The sequence below is a fragment of the Pseudomyrmex gracilis genome, unplaced genomic scaffold, assembly GCF_002006095.1.
Source record: "Pseudomyrmex gracilis isolate BER0280 unplaced genomic scaffold, ASM200609v1 scaffold_58, whole genome shotgun sequence".
Classification (NCBI taxonomy): domain Eukaryota; kingdom Metazoa; phylum Arthropoda; class Insecta; order Hymenoptera; family Formicidae; genus Pseudomyrmex; species Pseudomyrmex gracilis.
Window position 1 is genome coordinate 643,630 of NW_018020642.1, and position 21,393 is coordinate 665,022.

General features: G+C 43.5%; 1 protein-coding gene across 1 annotated transcript; it reads left to right on the forward strand.

Annotated features, from left to right (window-relative positions):
- Window positions 1-695: 695 nt before the first annotated feature.
- On the forward strand, window positions 696-20,629 carry LOC109854047 (protein zds1). The gene is made up of 4 exons (XM_020426742.1): window positions 696-3,203; window positions 11,615-11,791; window positions 19,128-19,317; window positions 19,524-20,629. The coding sequence occupies exons 1-4, from the start codon at window positions 765-767 to the stop codon at window positions 19,736-19,738; spliced, it is 3,021 nt and encodes a 1,006-aa protein (XP_020282331.1). The 5' UTR covers window positions 696-764; the 3' UTR covers window positions 19,739-20,629.
- Window positions 20,630-21,393: the final 764 nt, after the last annotated feature.

The following is a 21,393-nucleotide window of genomic DNA, read 5'->3' on the forward strand; positions in this document are numbered from 1 at the left end:
AAACGGTGTTTCCTGCCGTCGCTCTTTACCTCCCCGAGGAAAGTGTGTTGAACCGTATGTTCGACGTGTCAACCGTCATCGATTTTCCGACGACAACGATTGTGTTGTGTGCACGTCGCCTACGTCGCCGGTAGGGAATCCGCGTTGCGTACGTAAACATGAAGATGAACGCGGCGGAAAGGAGCGCGTGAGAGGGCGACGTACGTGCCGACGTACTTCTTACGCACGTCGTTATCGTTCCGCAAGGAAGTCGCGATAACGAGAGAGAAAGCGAGAGAGCGCGCCGACGACGCGCGTCCAACATGGCGTCCACCGCCGGCAGCAACGCCGGCAACGAGGCAACGACGAGCAGCAGCAGCAGCAGCAGCAGCAGCAGCAACGTTCCGCAATGGAAACGCGATCTAATACAACGTCGTCGTCAGCAGAGCAAGGTACTCGCGAACAACGGCGCGAGCGTTAAGCTGTGCAGCGCGGTGATCGGCACGTCGTCGATGACGTTGGCGGGCACGACGACGTCCGACGGCGGCGTCGTCGCCGAGCAGAGCGCAACGGTTCTTCAGGAACATTGCCCGGCGATCGCCGGCGCGTTGCTTCGCACGGCACGCTTCGCAAGCGAGGACACTCTCGCGACCTGCAGTGGTGGTGGCAACGCGTCGATCTCCCTCTCGTCCCAACCGTCGAGAAGGCCGCCGATCAGTAGCGCCACCATCGCCGCCGCCGTCGGAGCAACGACTGCCGACTTCGCGTCACCAGTCGCGTACAACATGCGTCTCGAGGCGGAATTGTCGCTCTGCTCAGACGCGGAGGATGTTGTGAACAGCGCGCCGGCCAAGTTCCCGGACACGACGGAGCGAAAATCGTTGGACTATCACACCGACGAGAACGAGGACGCAGCGTCGAGAACGTCGGACGGCGGCAAACTGTCGAGAACGAGAATGAGTGAGACTAACGAGAACGAGATTCGCGCCGTTGTAACCGGACGTGGAATGGATTTGTTCGGCGGTCAGAAGATCAATCCGTCCAAGGAACGTGTCGCTCTGCCGAGTCGCGCGTCCAACGAAGACGCGATGGAGAGCGACAGTTCCGAGGAGCTGCAGTACGGTCCGGGGATTGTAAACAAGCTCAAGAGTAAGTACCTTAACCTCACTCTGCGCGAGACGAATAAGAGTCGCGTGTCGGTGCAGCGGTTTCGACGTGCGGCCAGTCTCGAGGATCTGCTGGACCGCGACGACGAGGAAGCGCCCGGTCACGAGAAGAATGTCACCGGCAGGAAGTATTCGAAACGGAGCGGCGGCGGCGTCGCGAACGCCGCCAAGACCGACAGGTATCGGAACGCCTCCCGGGGCAACGACTCGATGAAACGGGCGCGTAGCGTGGAAACCTTGATGAGGTACAACAGCGTGACGACCGACGAGGCGGCAGCGCGTCAAGTTCCGGTCTCTCGACCGGCGACGAACGGTGTGCGCCAAGAGCCAGTTAACGATCACATCATCCTCGTAGACCGCACATCCGTGAAGATCGAGAGTCGGTTGGGTGAGATCGATCGGCCGAAGCCCGTAAACAAACCCAAGAGAATCAAACCGGTGCTGGCGGAAACGGAACGACCGCCGCAGGATCTAGTCAAGACCACGATGAGAATTTTCGAGGTCTCAGCGAGGAGACTGAAGCCGAAAGGCGAGGTCGCCGCGAAGGTCGCCACTTTCAAGACCATCAACGACACGCTCAAAGCGCAGAAGAAGCTGGTGCCAAAACCGCCGGTGCAGCCGAAGCCTTTCGTGAATGGCGGTGCTCGCGCCGGAATCGCTGCTTCCCCGAAGAAGATCGTACTGCCGCAGAAACCGACCGCGGAGCTGATCGAGACGCAAGATGGCAAAGAAGAGTATCACATAGACGGCGTAATCACAGAACCGATCGTCCAATCCGTGTCCTCGGTGGTGAGCAGGTTTCAGCAAATCGAAAAGTCGCACTCGCCCTCGCCGTCGCCGGAACCCGCCGTATACAAGCTCAGATTTTCACCGGCGAACAGTCCGGAACCGCAGAGTTGCAAGTCCAAGTCCGCCGCTCTGGAGATCAGCGTAAAATCGCCACCGGTCACACCGGTGCTCTCGCCGAGAATTCTGTCACCCAGATTGCAATCGCCGCCGTCGCCGGTGAAAGACGCAATCAGACAAGGCTCCCAGAGTCCTTCCTCTCCCGTCAAGGACCCGATTCGGATTCAGATTCCAAATTCCCTTCACAAACCGCCACTGCCGAGTCCCCCGGTCAAGGATTCCTCGAAGACGGAGCTTGAGTCGATCAAAGTTCGTTTGTTGATCGAGAAGGACTCGCCGAGAACGAATGTAGAGCACACCTGGCAACCGGTACGAGTTCCGGAATCATTCGAAGAGCGAAAAGACGAGGATGCGAGCCGCGTCGCGGTCGCCAACGAAGAGGACAGCGCCGAAAAGGAAACCGCAGAAGCGAAAACCATATCCAAGACCGCTCTGGATAATATCAGCAAGGCCGGCATAACGATGCAGTTCAACTTTGGCGATCAGCCGACGAGCGACAAGAGTTACTTGCCGGGTGCGAAGCACAACGGACAACAAAACTCGGCGGAGGACGATCCTGGCGACAAGATCGAGTCCGGCGCGTCGGATGTTCGCGTGACGAGCTCCGAGGCGACGTGCAGATTGCAGGAAAGACTGGAACCCGAAAAAGAGACGAAACTCGAGAGCGGCAAGGAGGATGCCGATCAGAAGCTGATCGTACCGGAGACGAAACCTATCGGCGCTATTTGTAGTCTGAGTTTAATCAAACCCGCAACGACGCATTCGCAACAGAGCAACAACGAGACGAAAACGATAAGATCTCAGCAGAAGAACGAGTTCTCGCCGCCGCAGAAACAGATCGGCATCATACGCCCGCTCGTGTCCACGAAGACGCAACATCCGCAGCAGAATCTGAGCAATCGCGAGCTCGAGAAGAACCTGATCAATCGGGTGAAGAGCATCGAGCAGCCGACCAAGGTGGTGGTGAGTCTGAAGAGTGCGGACGAGATACAACCGGCGAAAAAGACGAGCGCGGGCAGCGGTCTCTGGGACACGAAGCCATGGAATCAGCAGAACAACACGATGGTGTTCAACTTCAGTAATCGGAAGGACGTGCCGGATTACATAGAAAACGACGGTCTTATCATCAGAAGAAAGCGGGAGAAGCCAAAGGTAACAGTATACCCTTCATTTGCAGGTTTTACTTGAGGCGATTGTTGGTTTGGTTGTTTTTCTTCAAGTCGATTTCACGTGAAAAATTTTGATCGTTGCGCCACAACAAGGAGATGCGCAACGATCGATACAGTTCAATAAGAACCGGCGCAACTTTCTTTTCGCGCGTATAGTCAAACTGTTTTCACTCTCTTTTACTACGTGTCGTCGGAACAGAAGCGTTGTCGTTCGAGGTGATCACAAAGGTGACACCGCGTCGAGAATTTCAATTACGTCTAATTGACGTATTCCGAACACGTTTCGGTACTCGTGTACACAGAAATGTCTCAGATGTCTCGCGCATTTGCCTCCGTCGAATTTCCTGTGTTTCAATTACATTGTTCTCTAACACAAACTCGGTTACTTGGGTAGCTGTTTGATTACAACCTCCGACAATTGATAAAAGACGCGAGTCGAGTTGTGGTTTTTTTTTTTTTTTTTTTTTTTTTTAACGCGTAGATAAGATATGCTAGATATACAATCGGCGAATATCCAATGAATCTTAAAAAAAAAAAAAAAAAAAAAAAAACAAAGCTCGTACGAAGATCAAAGTTACAAAGATATTTATAAACGCGCACGGAGTGTTGGATAAATTGTTCGAGGTTAATATTTCCAGAAGATTTTTATCAGATTACATTGCGAAATTAATCTTTTAATTTCGCACGCGAAACGCCATTCGCGGAAAACAATGAGCATATTTTGTGATGCGCAACAGCGTGTGAGTAAGAGATTAGATCGGCCGATCAGATATATATATCAATCGGCGTTGTATTTACGTGCGTGTTTCTTTTTTCGAATATAAAAGTTGTTTAACGCGTTATATTATTATTATTTACGCGAATGGCACAACAAAGTAAAACGCGCGCGTTCGAATCCACGCGCGCGGCACTTTCTAAAACCGCCTTGCACAAACGCGGATACAACTGCACATACAACATCGCTCGTTTCCAAGCTTCTCGCGCTTATAAAACGCATCATCGCGTCCTCGTCGGCAAAGTGAAACCGAAGGTTTCGCGTTTTCGAACGTTTGAGCGGAAAACGAGAGAAATTAGGCACACACGATCGATTCGTTCGGGAAAGATGTTACTTTCTCGTATTAGATAATCCGGAAGTGGAAATCGACACGCGACTGTTAAAAGCGGCGACTATTCTGGAGCGATGATTAAAGAACCAGAACGGTATTGTTAATCCGCTGTTTTTCTAATGCATCGAGGAACGAGAATGTTGTTGTTGCATATGTAATTTCGAAACGAATATCGAAGATTAGACTTTCGTTGCGAGATCGATTTCTCACGATTTTAACTTTCTTGTAGAGAAAGAAGAGATGAAAGATAAAAACATTTCGTCGATATAACTTCTCGATAAAGCCTCGCGATATCGTCTGACACTTGTTGATTGCTCTTTGTTCGGTGTTTTTAATTAAAACTGAGTAAACACGGTGTAAAAACATTTTATCGTATTAATCGGTATTTTATTTATTAAATCACATTTGTCTTCTTTTCTTGAATAATATTCTAATACGTGGATGCGCAGCGCGATATGTATGCGAACAAAGGAATACGCACGCAGAAAGAAAGACGCTTCTAATATGCGCGAATGTTTCCTACGAACTGCGTGCGCAATTTTCATAATTTTTTTCTCTTGAAAATTGCGTCTGCTCCATCTAATCGACCTAACGGTGCATTCACGAATGCTGAACAAAAAAAGAAAAGAATATAACAATTTTATGCGTACGCGACCGAAAGAAAAAAAGAATCGCCGCTTAGCTTAACGAACTAGAAACGGGAACGCAAAATGGTATCAGCTTGTGCGAAAGTTCGTCAAGAATCACATGGAAATGTTTTCGCTGTATATTTAAAAATAAATATACAAAATTTTATACAAATTGAACATATAAAAATGATAAAAAATCTTCTTGAACACTAAATACTTACATCTTCATCGATGAAACTTTCTATCTGTCGTTTCAGTTAGTGCAAATATTTCAATTATCATTAAACAAATTTGCTTGCACAAAACATTAAGAGACGAGACACGAAATTTATCTCGCGAGCGATTCCGGGGGAAACGATGCAACAATCTGACATTTTAGCGCTTTGTCGTTAATTGCAACCACAGAGTCGAATCGGAGTTCTTAAGCTGGTGGCAAAAAAGCGCGTGAAAATACATCGGCGTAGAATCCAATCTTTTTGCGACGAGTCAACCCGATTCGCGACGCGTCGTCGAGAATGCACGCGCTGGTCATGGATATCGCAAATCGTGTCATTACGTGTACATGCACGCGCACGCTATATACAGCGCCTGTCTGCGTATGTGCAACGTTAGCATTGCACTTTCGGAACGTCAGCCTCAGCGATAATTAAATACAGATTAAAGCGGAGGCGCGAACGCGCCGCGTAGATCACCCGCGCGATAACGCGGCATCGCGCGCGCACAGAGAAATATGCATCGCGTATATCAAACGATGGGGTTTATTTTGAGATGCGCTTTTTTATCGTAGAAAAAAAGAAAAAAAAACATCGAAAGAGTGAGCGATACAAGAAAAAAAAACACGTTGACATCTCGACGAATACTGTCTCTCTTGGGGTTGTTTGAAATAAAAAAACATTATAACAAAACAAGGAGAAGTCGGTGTCGTTTATGTCAATCTGCGCATCGATTGAACAATCATTTTCGTAAAAACGCCTGGATCATTTACGCTCGTTTACCTTTAGAAGATTATATCACATCCAGTCGCGGCGCTCAGCGACTAATTAACCTTCGCGACCTTATATAAATTGCGCAATCTCGAGTATTACGTTCACGTAAATTATGGTACTGCGTCTTTCTCACGTGGAAATAGCACGAGTTTGGAAAAAAAACGCCACCTGGCGGATAATCAACGATTCTTCATTTTTTTCAATAAAAAGTTCCTGTTTTATTTTGTGCGGTAAAAATTTATTGATATTTTAGTTTTTTTTTTTTCTATTTTGCGATTACGTAATATAGAATAGAACCGAGTGAGAACAGTTTTTGGTGCGCGAACAGATCTAATTAGCCAATCGTCATTGCAAGGCTGCATTACACGGCGCAGACACACGTTGTGTCCGCTTGTGTATGCGCGCGTATACACACGCACACCGAATGGCATGCATAAATTATTAACTGGGACATTCGGTGGAATTTAAACAAAGCGACGACACCGATCGGCGCGAACACACGGACGTCAGCTGACTGTCATCCGGCCCGAACGTTAGTGCAACGTCCTGTTTCGCTCGAAACCGCCGCGTGATAACGCCACATCCTCATTCCGTTCGCGTCCTTTTGTCAACTCTTTCTTTCCTTCTCATACACACACACACACACATACGCGTGTTATTTCTTATCGGAAGATTTTCTTTTTTTATAAATAAATCGGGAAGCGATATCGTCGCGTGTTTTTCTATCGCGTCCAACGAGTAGAAATAAGAAAACTGTCTAACGTGATCATAATGAAACGCGCACAGGTCTTCTCAACATCTTTTATTACGTTCTTGAAATTTCTTTTAGTGGAAGTGTCACCATACGCTGTCGAATAATAATTACTGTTTTGTTGTATAATAATTTTTTTTTTTTTCTACACACAGTATCAAAAGTTACCGCACGAGCGAAATATTTTTTGTTTGTTTTTTTTCACGTAAAATTAATCTCGCAATTATTTGAGATATCTTTGTGTATTTATCGGGAGCGAAAGCTTTTTGTCGGGAAACCGATCAACTCTTGAATCAGCTTCTACGATCATCTTGCGATCATTTTTCGAGGTACGTGCTATTGTTTTGCTTTTTTACGAAAAGAAAGAACGTAAGTTACGCGAAACGTCACCTACATAGTGACGCAAAGAGCCACAATTTGCTGTACCTTGCTATCGTAAGCTTTATCTTACACGTGCGCGCGCGCACACACACACACATACACACACACACACACACACACAGAGATAAGTGATAGATCGCATTCTCCCTCTCCCTCGTCTGTGAGTCATGAGTTATCGATTGAAAATTAAAAACCCGCCATGAAACATCGCCGATAGACGTTGTAACAAATACGGCGCTTCGTATTTTGCACATTGCACAAATGCAGTTTTTCTAACGACAAATTTGCGCGCACATCACTTTTAGCAATGACAATTCTGCCGCGCGCTACGATACCGAGTCCTTCCTCGGAGAGAGGATGTCCTTGACATCCTCTTATTTAGTAATTATTACGGGATTTCGCAATTCAATCATTCTCGACATGTGACGACTTTGATTCAAAACGTAATTAACGGCTTGAACTGTGTGTGAAAAATGAAATTAAACGTTAGAACGCGCGGTTGATGAATTTTCGATGAGACTGAAGCAAAAAAAACGAATAAAACGTAGTTAGAAATTGGTTTCGATTGATTTTAACCGCGTTCAACTGTATTTAATACGTTTCGAGAAATCTGACATCGATAGGTAGAGATCGTTTGAACTAGAAAAGAGCGAGAGAAACTCTCTTCTCTCTGTTTCTCCCTCTCTCTCCTTCTCTCTCTCGCAGATCAGTAACATTCCACGACATAATATGCGGATCTCGTCTCGTATATGGCTGTCCCGGAGCAGCAATTGGGACACCTAGTAGAGGAGCATAAAATCCGTTAGCATCTTTCTTGCTTGTCGGCTTGGCCTTCTAAGGAATATTACCCGCTTGGACGAATGTTTTGCAATCCGCGCGTGGCGTGCGCGATACATCGACAACGCGGATTTGCTCTTATAATCGTCAAAAAAAAAAAAATCCGTATATACGTATTGTGTTCAGGAGATATAAAAAGAAACAGCTCGCTCAACGATTATTCGCAATCGTGTAAAGTTTTTATTACGACGGCAGTAACAAAAGAGAAGCAAGCTCGGACGGAAAACTTTGACCGGTTTGACTAAGCGAATTTAGGATGATTCATGTAAATTGATCTGGTCGCTGACGGCGACATACACGCGTTAATAAAGTTCACGAGCCGTCGACAAGTGATTCCGGTGACTGTGTATGTAAATATAGAACGTGATCGTTGGAGTTTAAAATACTCTCTTCACGATTGCAACTCCGATCGTAAAATCTATTGTTCTTAAAAGATAAATTATTTGTTTTCCTACAATATATTAAAAAACAATAACAGACAACTTTTTTAAAAACGTGAAATGCAAGCGTGAGAAATCTATGTGTGTTAACATTGTTGCTCGTGAATTTTGATTTGATTATGTAAATTAGATTTTGTCTCTCGAAAATTCAATGGCAAACATGTTGAGTTATTTAAACTATGACCGACCACGTACGCGTGTGTGGGACTAAATCAGAGGTCGAGAGAGGAAATGAGCTCGTTGAACGTTAGGGTGAGCAGTAAAATCGAAAGGAAGTACGCACATGAGAACGATTATACCGTGCAGCAAGTTTCTAATAATTTTCAATTAGACACGCTGAATCCTCTCGATCTCTGATGGCATCACTCTTTCAAAATTTACAACAGATGATCCAACTTCTGAGCGTAACGTTCGTGGAGAATTAGTTTTTATTTCGGCAGGACGAATCGGAGATAATTATGTTAAAACTCGTGAGAGCCTCAAAATTCAAATTACGTCGAAACTGGGAAAAAAATTTTTTTTAATTTCAGATTCGATATGTGAAAAAGATTGGCGAAAACGTTGTAACGCGACATGAAATTACAAGAGTTCTGCGGAACTCGAGAGAAACTGTGAACTCTTTCCGTGTATCTTTTTCTTCCCCCCTCCTCCAATTCTTATAACTCATCGTTTTTATGCGTTAAAAATAATGTTTTTATCACGCGCAAACATATGTTGAACTTGAAATCTCAAGAAGGTTCGTTTCTGCTCGCTGCAAATGTAACACGCGTATGAGGCGTGCTTCTGCGAGAAGTGCGTGACCGTCAGCGGCGACAGTCGATGGTCTCTCCACCGGGGTTCAAGGTCCAGCTGCGGGAGTGACTGCGGCTGGAATAATGGAAAGAGGGAGTCCTGGGAGTTTCTCATGGAGTCAGGGACCCGTCCAGGTTCATTGCCGTAAACTTCCCTCTTTTCTGCATTCTTCTTCTGCGTCCCTTTAAACCACTTTACTGATTATATTCGGTCAGTTTTTTTGTTGTTGTTCTCTCGGGAACACCTAGTGTGTTCTGGTGACATCGGCACAGCTGTGGTACAATAAGCGTCCTTACGCTTAGTTTATTGACGTGTACGTGACATTGAACGCGCAACTTCTTTATAAAAGTCATTCACGTTCGAGCTTTTTTTTTTTGTTCCGCGACACAACGTCACGCACGCGTGAGCACAAACACACAACGAACGCACACGTAAACGCGTTCGGCTCTATTTCTGTGCGCGCACACATACACATATAGTTCAATAAAAAGCGGATAATTGAATTTATGAAGACGATAACATTATCCCATCAAGAACTGTAATTATCACCGCGCGAGCGACAGCTTACCTCAGTTACGTCGCATTAGCATTATCTCCGAGTGTTGTGTTTGTCAGATTTAATCCCCGCCCATTTGTCTGAACGTAATACGAGATTACACGCTGAGTGTCGGGTGCGACAGTTTTTTTCTCACGATACTTTATTCCTGTGTGTGCATTTACCTGCGTAATGAAGCCGACGAATTAATCCGCACAGATCTTCCCCGAGTGTGCGTCGCGTTTTACATTTTTCTCGCGATCATCATTTTTTGTGCAATCAATCTCACAGATTACTTCTCACGTCTCTGTCTTGCCTATCTAGTATATCATTGAGTATGTAACGATGTGATATATGTCTTGTAACATACGCATGTTGCGTATACGTATCAATTAATTGTATAACTTTGCACAATTGTTTTGTTGACGCAAAATCTACATTTTTCCGTTTTCCTCGTTGGAGAAAGTGGATTGGAGAAGCGATTGTGTTGTTTCGTCCGTAAATATCGCGCAAAGCCGCGCTTGTGCAAATAACACATTTTGCTCGGCGCGTGTGTATCAATATCTCTAAGTAAGAAAATAATAGACCGCTGAAACGGAATCGCATATTTGTTTGCTTCTCTCGTTTCACCGCACAGATCTCGCCATCGGTACGCCACGTTTTATATTTAAATACAGATATTATGTTGCTCTCTCGGCCTCGATCGTTGCTCGTCCGTAATGCGGCTGCGTCTTATGATCCGTGACCGCATTTTTCTCTGGATTAACGAACGTTCAACCCAAATCGTCATGCGACTCGAGAAAGAGGAGGAGGTAGCGAGGCCAATTACCACCGAAAAAAATCACTTTCGAAAATTGCTGAACGACCATCTCCCCTCGCGGCAACCGGCCGGAAGTAGACCGGAAATCGGTCGCGCCTTTGCAAGTCCACTCGATTTCACACGCGCGCATCTTTGCTGCGCGTAAAAATAATCTGGAATTTACTTTTTTTTTTTTTAATTATTGGTCATTTTTCTACACAAAAATTATTAATTACTTGAATTTTCTCACGTGTGCGGCTTTCGTGTAAAAACTAAAAAGAATTGTTTAACTGTTGTTGTATTTTATTTATATAAATATGATATCTCTTGAAACAAGAAAATAGAACGCGTGCTCACAGACGATAGATGCCGGATAATTGCGATAAAGCATGTTTTTTTTCTTTGGCACATCCTCTTGTTTTGCACGTTGTAAAGGCGCTCACTTCGAGACCGGAGACGTCCGGAACCTTCCCTCGAAGGGCAATTCTACGTTTGAGCCGTGCGTTTATCCATGTAGGCCTTGCATCGTTCACGTTTTTTCGTTTCTCTCTTTTCTCCTCGACTCGACAGGATGTCCCATTCACGAGAGTCTTGAAAGACGCTAACCGTAATGACCGACTAACGTCTCGCGTGTACGCAACCAGTAGTCACGGCAGGTTTGAAAGCACCTTCAAGTCGTTCGAGAAACATCTCCATTGTTACCAAAACGAGAAAAATAATAACGTCGCGGAATAGCGAAGATCGCTTTGGGATAATTTGCAATTGTACACGGAGAGAAAAACACGTCAGTGTAATGTGAGAAAAAGAGAGAGAGGGAGAGAGACATGAAGGAAACGCGCCGCGCGCGAAATTCGCAGGCTGTAATTCGATTGCTGCTCGATTGAACGTGAAATGAAAATATTTTTTTTTTTTACAGAATTTCTTCGAGAATTTTTTTCATACACGTGTGACAACGCGTTTTGCTCTCTCTCTCTCTCTCTCTCTCTCTCTCTCTCTCTCTCTCTCTCGACTTATAAAACAAGTTCTCAACAGGTTCTTCTCGGTGGAAAAGATAGGAGATATGTGTTCTCTTCCTTATATACATTCTACAAATGTTTGTTACATTCCACGTACACAGTTTCATTGGTGCTTGTTGCAGACGGTTGGCGACGGCGGTATTATAGTGCTCGATGCTACTTTGGACGCGTCTACGACCGACGATGCCGAGTGGGAGATCTCCGGGGGTCCGCCGTCACCCTGCGATGTGTCGTTTCTCAACGACAATGTCCTCATCAACGGACGCAGCAACCTCTCGAGGACGCCACGAAATCACAAGGTGAGTGAACTCTCTCGCTGTGAGATTGCAGTTCTAGGTGACGACGCTTCGTTCGACTAAGTCTCGCGGTAGAGAAAGATTGTGCGTTGCACAATTTCAAACGCTGGCTGGTTACTCGCTGCAATTTATCTGCACAATTTTGTACTTTACGATCAGTTTTTTTTTTTCACCGGAGGAGCGTTTTGAAATATTGAGGAAAAAAACCAACTGGTGCAGAGCATAAACTTGTATTTTAATATTGTAGTAAGAAAAAAACTATACGCGTTTTGCCGTGAACAATTGCGCGAAGTCCGCTTTGAACTCATCGATACGACAAATCTTATCAAATGTCCTTATTCTGTTGATAACAACACGCGTTACAAGTATCTAATCTAATCACCTGCTATTACATTCACGAATTGCAGCCCGGCTACTTTAAGTCGAAAAATAGAAGATTTCAAGATTCGTTCGCGCAACATGAGAAAACCTGTCGTGCGCACCCATGTGTGTATTTCCATTTCGTGAGAGATCGGACGCGCAATGTGTCAGTCTCCCACGTGGCTCGAGGAAATGTTATTTTTTTTTCTCGAAAAGAAAAGGTTTTCACACTTTGGTCCGCGCCTCCGTCACGTAATATTTTAAGTGACGAACCGATTTATGTCGCCGAAGAAATGTTCTTCGTCTGCAAATCGCACGAAGGAAGAATAAAACGTTACAGAAAAGCGTCACACTTTTTATTGACACTATTTCCTTCATATAGTTTGCAGATTTTATTTAAAATAATAAAATACAATAAAAACTACATATGTACGTGCATTTTATGCGCGCACTCTCTTTCTTGACACCATTTCGCCGGATTCTGAATTCCCAGGATTGTTTTGTTTTCGAAATAATTCTCTTACTATACTTACACGCTTTTAATTAGTCATCACATTCGCTTCGCAATTAGACGTTTCGCAGTTCTGATATTATTTAACGAGAATTTGCGGTAAAAGGAAGAACTTGAAACTTTTACGCGTTATTAAAATTCTCGATATGTGTCCGTATAACGCAAAAATCCAGAGAAGAGGGGGAGATAGGAGGATACTTTATCAGCGTTGGTATCGACAAACTGACTGCGTGGCAGCAAGGCATCGTATTGAAAAATCTTTTCGAACACGACGCACTTTGATGTAATCTATTATTGATAGAACAGCCAACAGATAAGCGAACAAAGCGTCATTTATAAAAGAGATGTAAGATACGTAATGAGAAAAGTGGCTGAATCGCGATACACACACACACACAAGTTGCATTATGTAACGTGTACACCGATCGCGCAGTACACCGATAACTTATCACGAAATTTTTTATGCAATTGTAGAAATAATTGATTGATCGTGACACCCGGTCATGTTTAAGAGCTTCTGTGTATTTTGAAGAAGAGCAACATTGTGTCACACAGCAAATTTGTCAAAATGTCTCGATAACTTCGTGGAACAGAACAAACACTTCAAAGTGTTTTCAAAATAATTTCGTACTGTATCGCAGAGAGTTTCCGATCGTTCCCATTAAAATAACGTACGTAAATGATTTTCGTCGAATTGTCAGTCGTTTCGCTTCGCTCGCGATTTTCTCACGCGCTTGGACGTCGCGATGCGAAAGGCGTTCTGTTACCAACACCGATAAAATACCAATTTATAAGTAAAAGTATCGTATTCGCGAACCGGTGAATGATTTCCGAGCGCTTCGTCCGCCAAGTTAAATCTACCGTGGCACTATGGGAATAACGTCGAGTGAACAACAATAGCTTTGAAGGCTTCGATACGACAGAACGCTATACCGCAAACGTGTATATATATATATTCTCAGAATCTGTGCGCCACTTGCATTTGACATCGAGATACCGAGCAGTTTTTTTTTTTTTTTTGTAAAAATATCGTTTAGATACTGTTGTCCAATGGATTCAGTAGCTCGAGGTCTAAAGTAAATCGGCTGAGAGAATCTCTTTCCTAGATGCGATAAGCTCCGGAACGCGTTTTGTTTTACAGCTCGTCTCGCGTTCTTACTCTCTCCGTCGCTATTCCGTCTCAGAAAAGCTGATATTTCCTGGATCGCGTGTTTCTTCGGATTTATTTCAGTGTTCGTGTACCGTGTCGAATTGATGGAAACGCGGGATGGCCGATCGCGCATTATATTCGCGACGACGGAATTCCTTTCGGTGAGTTATCGCGGATAATAAACCTCCTCCTGCGATCGATCGCACAGAAAAACACGGCGGTCGTTGCTCCTGGATCAATGATCCGGGAGCCGAGAATTCAGTTGTCTCTCGCGAATCGATCTCGATGAAATCGCGAGAAAAGTTGCGAAAACGTATGAGAAAACGCGAATCGCACACGGATAGATGATTTCTCTTCTCTTTCCGTCGCGCGTCTACTCGTGCGAGATAATGCGGTGCCGCGACGATATTCGCTTTATATTACAGTGTGCGGTCGCGTACACAGTTTCACTTTGCCAACAATCGGTTTGACGACTAACACACACACACACCTCGCTGCGTGTGTCTCCCGCACGCGAATCGAGCAATAAACCTTTCCTCCGCGCGCTGGAAAATCAGGACAAAGAGAGCGTTTCGTCTCGAAAGCCCTACGAGAGAGAGAGAGAGAGAGACGGTTTGAACGAGATAGCGGAGGCTTATCGAGAGGAAACGAACGAACACGTTCCTCGTGAGAAACTTTTTCCACATGTATAATAGAATAGAAGGACTCACTCGGTGTGAGATACCGAGTCCTGAATTTTATGCAAAATGTCTCTTACGCAAGAGGGCAGAGCGTTAATGCACGATCCGGAGATTGCGACTTCTCTCACGCTACCGTGACCGTAAAGCGGCCTTCGTTTATTATCCACGTACCTGAGATTTTCTCTGCAAAATTCTCTGTCAGGTTGGATTTAATGTGTTTCCTGTGTAAACACGCGGGTGTGTGTAAATAATACGCGAAAAATGTCAAATCAAAGTCTGCCGATCCCATTACGAAGTTGCGCGTAATACAACCTTGTATTTAAGACGGTCTTAAGTTCATCCTAAGATGCTGTACGTTTTAGCTAGTTCATCCGAAGATGAACTTAATCCTTTGCCATTCAAATTTTTTTCTCATTCCCAATAGTCTGATCAAATTAATTTTATTAATGTCGACGTTGGACTGCAAAGGGTTAAGGACAATATTTAAATATAAGACCGCGAATATCGTATCTAACAGATACACACGTAGGCACATGCACGTTTAGAAGAGGACGAGAAGTCATGAAGGTAATAAGAGGATAGCAACGCGTAATTTGCGAACATTGTCCGCGACAGCGTAAAGACGGCTCACGCAACCAAGCGCGCCTGTATCCGCTCACGGTTAATTGCGCGGGCAGCATGCGCGTTATATCACATATTACGCGCGCGCTATTTATAATAGAGCGCATTTGTGCACGCACGTGCGATGTACTTGGTCTTTGATTAATTGCACAATATAGCAATAGTCTTTAAACGGCGCGAGAAGATTAGATTTGCGAATCAGCCAAATCGAGTCAACATTACGTTTACAGAAGCCCTATACGCCCGCTTCTTTATTATTTCAACTCGCAGACTGAGTCAGTGAAATTTGAGCAGAGAGACCCGTTGTATTTACAAATTGATCACAATCAGTGTAAACTGTTTCTGAAACACCGTCGGTCTAGTTTTGCGTCCTTGAGGCCAACTTGCGTCGCACGAACAATTGTTTTATCGACACGTTCTCTCCGGAACGTGTTGATTACGCCGCGCGAGGAGGAAGCTGTAATTCAATCGCATTACGTGGCTCGGTTATATTGATTTAACATACATTTCTGGCGGTGTGTGTGTCGCGCGCAAAAACAAAAGAATTAAAAATCTCTCGCTCTCGAAGACGCGCGTCGGCTAGAGGTCGGCGCTCGTGCAAATAAAGCGATTCGTCGAGCACACGCGTGGAATATTATGCGTAATCTCTACCGCAGCTCCACACGTAGCCAATAACGGTGTCTATTGTAATTCGCCTTGTTTGTGGCTATGAACATTCTAATCGCTTCTCCCGGACGAGCATTTTAAATTGGCGACGATTAACATTGCGCCGCGCGAGATTTAATCGAGTCGGACGTGAGGTACGAGACGCACCGGGTGTTGTTTCGCGTTTTAATTGCAAAACCGAGGCGCGCAAGGAGTAATACGCAAGTTTTACTAGGACATAACGGAGACGCGCGCGTCCAGTTTTTACCGCGCGCGTGACCTTTATGTGGCGCGTCTCGTCCATTTATTAGCACTGTCGCGGAAAACCCCCGAGACCGACGGGAGAATCCCTGTTAGCAGGATACACGTTGCGCGAGAGACCATAAATTTCCTGCCGTTTCTGAACGTTATCTCGGCCGCGCGGCCTTCGTATTTCAGGAAGACCGATATTGCGTATGGCTCTCTGTTGTAACCTTCTCTCTCTCTCTCTCTCTCTCTCTCTCTCTCTCTCTTTTTCTCTTTTTTTCTTTCAAAGGTCACTCACTGATATTCTGCCCGCATAGAGTTCGTATCACGCTTACATTCCAATTGTTCGCTCACATCTCGCATGCGATCTCGAGGCTGGAAACAAATTTTTAAATTGCTAGCGTCGTCGCTTGCGAGAGAAAACGATATTCGTTTCTTGATGTATTCTGTTTTGTGACTAAAAAAAAAAACCATCTCGTCTTTAGAGACAAGTTTTATTTCGACTTTGAGAGAGAAGACAACCTGAGATATAAAATATCATTTTATTAAATCAACAAATTAATTTACGTATAATAATTTAATTTATTTACACAAAATAATTTACGTATTTTACATATATCTCAGATCTGAGAAAAAACACTTCGCATTGACCTCACAATAATTGAAGACTAAAAGGTTAGCGCTGAAATTTTTTTGCACATGTCAAGGCACAAGAATATAACACGATCAATTTTTGCGCGGGCATATACCAACGAAGCTAAATTACACGCTCCATCGAGCTCCGTTGGCAATCGTTCGCTGTTATTATATTCGCGAAGATAATCAATATAACAGAATAAAGACCGCGAACACACGCTGGTCTTTATGCGAAATGGTTGCATACATCTTTCGGAACGGTTTAATGGGCGATTTTACGCGCTCTCTCGTCTCTCAGAGACGGGGGGTTAAAGAGACAGAACTTTCCATCCCGATATTCAATACTCGTCAGTTCAATATATCCGCGCCACGTTTATTGACTTGTGGAGCTCGCAACACTTCCGAGAAGAAAGTCTTTTTGTTTCCATTTTCACTAGCGTCTTTTCGCACATCCTCGGTCGTAAGTCGAAAGAGGAAAAACAAGTTGTCTAATGCGTACGTTTTTTTTTTGTTTTTTTACTTTCTTTCAAGAAAGTTATAATTTACGGCGAAATATGTGTAAGACAGTATGGATTACAACCGCTGCAAAGATTTGCAATTTCGATGCGCAATGGAAGAACGGATAATTAGCTCGCGATTAGCTCACGTCTCCGACCACTCAAAATTATTCGTGGAAATTCGAAGGAATATGAATCACGTGATTGGAAACCGCACATCAGTGAAATTGCCACGCAATTACAATCACAATCATTTGATTTCGTCTGAAGATCGACGTTCAACAATTAATTGATCGAAAAATCTATCTAATCGGGTGGAGATCAGAGAGACAGTCGCGCACATCGAGGAATCGATTGATGTTTGTTCCGTCACATCCCGTGCATTGTCTCTCCCCACTAGTATTTTTAATCAATCATTTCGAATATTCACGTTTTTTTTTCCTTAGCTGTCAATCTTATCGAGCAGCCGACGTGATTGAATTTCTATTTTTAAACCGACGTGGAAGCGATGTAGAATATCAAATTATTTAACTGTCGCGCCCAACAAGTTGGATCTCCGAATGTGGAGACGGAACGATGGTGGAAAGTTCCTCAAAAGTTTCGATGTTAAATGCCACTTAACCAGCTAGCCGGAACGGTTCACGATTGTCGCATTCACTCGCTCGGTGAGAAAATGCTAATTACAATTTGTGACGCGTACGGAGAAGAAGTCCTCCGGAAAAGTAGGGCGCCGGCTTTTAGAAAGTGCGGTAAAATGCAATTCAAAGGCGATTTTCGCGTCTTTTAGACCACACACGCACACACAGAGTTCGTTTTATTTTATTTATTTATTTTTTTTTGTGATCCCTCGTCGTCGAGAGGGTTGCGACGAGGGAACGATACAATGTTGATTTAATCGGCGGGTCACGCGTCGGAAGTTCGCGGTTTCCTCAAACGAACCAACCGGGGTTGTACTGCTAGGTGTGCGAGATTAATCTCGTGCCGATGTGGTTTTTGTCTAAGCGTGATCTCACGACGCCTCGGGAACGGTTCGTACATATAATTGTAATAAGCGAGCAACAGTCAACCCCTAGTCGAAATAATCGCTGGTACTGTTACCGCTGGTCTGACATAGCAGCCAGTTGCGAGAACGGGTGACTACACAATTGAGTAAAACTGAATTTCGTTATTTAACAAAAGTCTAGATATTTTATAATGTATATCTTTTGTTGTCGAATAGAGAAATACTAAAAAAATAAATAAATAAATAAATGTTGAATAAAATTTACTATTTATTACTAATATATATAAATAGCTTGTGCTTTTCTTGGGAAAAAGAATCCTGTTTCAGACACACTTTCCAAGAATATATTTAAACAAGTAGGCACGTAGAGGAATTGTAGGTAGACGAGAGTCTGCGCCGTGAATATTTTACATTTTTAGCAGAAAACATCGTAGAAGTGAAATACCACCTTTTCCTTCATTCCCGTCGTCTATTAATGGGACGAATTTAATCAGCCGTGAAAAAAAAGCGCTTTCTCTTTAATTCGCGCGACGAACGAAGCAAGCGGCGACGAGGAGGCGTTGAGGGACGGACGGCGCGCTTCGCTCGCCTGCTAGAAGTCGAAAAAGCAACGAGTGTGACCGGTTACTGTTATTCCAGGCTACATTACATGCGATCGCCGTTGTTTGTTCTTCCCGGTACACTCCGTTTTCATTGTACGCGGGCGCGCAGCCACGCTTATTACGCGGGCGAATTGCCTTGTAAAATTTTTCCGCGAGTAACTGTTCCGCTAAAAGGCGCGAGCATGTATTCGCCGGTACTGCGTAACATGTGTTTTTACATATGTTCTCTCAGCCCGAGAGTAAATCTCTTTCTCTCTCTCTCGTGCGTGGTTGCGCATTGTGCGCGCGACATAATTTGGTTACAAATTGTTGTTGTGTAAATAAGCCGTTCGATTTGAGCTGCTTGATGATCGTTGAGATTGATCGTTCAATTCAATTGTAATTTCAGCATCGAATACAGTTCGACGACACGGCAACCCGTACTTTCGAATATCCTAGTGAAGCGTCGATACTCGAAGGCGAGACCAGCAGCGTGGACGGCGAGACTTCTAGTTCTGTCGAGAAACAGCAACAGTCCGCGTTAAACAACAAAACCTCGTCTACCGTCTCGTCGACGACAAGCATGCCGTCCCTTCTCGGTAAGATCAAATCTCTGGTTGATATTTGATGCTTCTTTCTTCGATGCAATTTCTGTGATGTAATATAATATTTCATAACGTGCGTGCGGAGCGAGAACCGAGATACTCGCAAGTTGCACCCGCGTTGCACAAACTTTTCCGGGGAGAAGATTATTTTTGTTTGCGCGCGTGATTCCACAGAAAAATTTGGTTTCTTGTTTACACAGGCGGAGGTGGATTAGCTAGTTACACACCCAGCAAGGTGGATCTGACGTCGGAAGGCTTTGAACTCGGCATTACCAGAGCTGTGTCGACCACGGCTCCTGTGGCAGGAACCGCGTCGTCCGGACAAACCGAGAGTTCGAGCGAAGTTGAATATTTGAGACCGGCTCAGGACGCAGGCGCTTGGGGCTCAGAAACGACCGGGGATCTTCTTTATTGAAGAAACGAAGAAGCAGGATATATATATATATATATATATCCACAGAGATTGAAGTATTCGCAGCTCAATGTGCTTTTTGCAATAGAATTAAGAAGAAAACGAAACCAAGACTTATAAGGTTAAACAGAATATTTTTTTCCTAGCGGTAAACTCGCGAAAAGAAACGTAAAAGTAAAATAAAAACAATTCAACATTTATATTGAAGTTTAATAAAAAAAAAAAGTTCACGAAGAATGCTCACAACTGCAAATAAGGACAAATTTTTCATACAAAAGATGAGCGTCGCGTTCGTGATCGGACGATATGTCGGACCACAAATTATATCGCAAATTTTTTTTTTTTAATTACACCGTAGATGAATTTTTTTCTTTCTCTAAACTCAATAAAGAAAATCAAAAGAACGATCTCCGCTCATGGACGCGCCGATTGTGTTAAGAGCAAAGTTTATTTAGACGATTAAGTAAGAACTAACAGTATCATTCCAAGTATATGCATTTACTTTGTATTATTATTACGCTATATATCGAATAACTGGACTTTTCTTAGACAATGAATCGAAACTGCCAAGATGTGCTAGTATACTAAGTTTTTTGTATCAGCTCTGAAGAGCTTAGCGACTGATGTCCTGTTGCGAGTTATAAAGAAAGAACTATGAAGCATATCACATTTTGGCATATTTTGTAGGGTAGAAAGTCGATGGGAGAAGAGAATTGCGAAAGAATTTTGTAACTCCTTTTTGAGATTATTCTAAGGCTAAGCTGTGAGTTTTGTCAAGCTGCCAGTAGAGGGCCAGAGAATTTTATGCCAAGTTTTTGGTAGAAAGAGGCAAACGATTGAATTGTCTTCGAGAGATTCAATTGAAGAAAAAAAAAAAAAAATGTTCAAGACAAAGAAAAACAGTTGGAAAAATATATATTTGTAAACGTTTTTTGCCAAAGTAGAACATAAGTCTATATTTAGTATATTTAATAACATATGTATAGTATAAGTAATCACAGGGAAGAGAAGTTTTGCAAAACTGTAAAGAAATGTAAATTTCAGAACATTCATTATTTGTATTGAATGGCGTAATATCAGGAGTATGTGCTTTGCAAATGCAGGATTGAGCCATTGCTGTACAAGTGTCTTTCCACATATTGAATTTGCATTTATCTTTCAAGAATCGTAATACGTAAAAACCTACGTTAGCTTTCAAACATAAAAGACACCTAGAGAAAACGACAATTTAAATATTAATTATTAATTTTATAAGCGGTTTAAATTTTGTACATATACTAAATTATTGTGATTCTTTTATAAAAAAAATCAATTTTTCTGTGCGATTTATTTCATTTCGAGTTATGAAGAAAAGAGAAATTGCTCCAAGATTAGGCTTTCTTGTATTAATTGTTGTTTCTTCTTGCGTTAAGTAATCTTTTTTTTTGTCCACGTAACATTTCGGGCGCGTTACCAAGAATTATTGAAAATGTTTTGATTCGCGATTGTAGTTGTAGGTAATTTAATAATGTATGATTGTAGCGATGTATGCGTAGAGTTAATATTGCAATTTTATTACTTGGACACGGAGTGAACCGATTCGAGAGCGAGAGAAAGCGTGATAAAAAAAAACAATTAATTTATTACGAGTACATTAAAAAAAAAAAAAAAAAAAAAAA

Bases quoted from the DNA above. Each gene is read 5' to 3' on its own strand.
- LOC109854047 (XM_020426742.1), top strand. From the start codon at position 765: ATGCGTCTCGAGGCGGAATTGTCGCTCTGCTCAGACGCGGAGGATGTT. The intron at 11,792-19,127 runs GTGAGTGAACTC...TTGTAATTTCAG, and splicing joins GGACGCCACGAAATCACAAG to CATCGAATACAGTTCGACGA. The intron at 19,318-19,523 runs GTAAGATCAAAT...TTGTTTACACAG, and splicing joins AAGCATGCCGTCCCTTCTCG to GCGGAGGTGGATTAGCTAGT.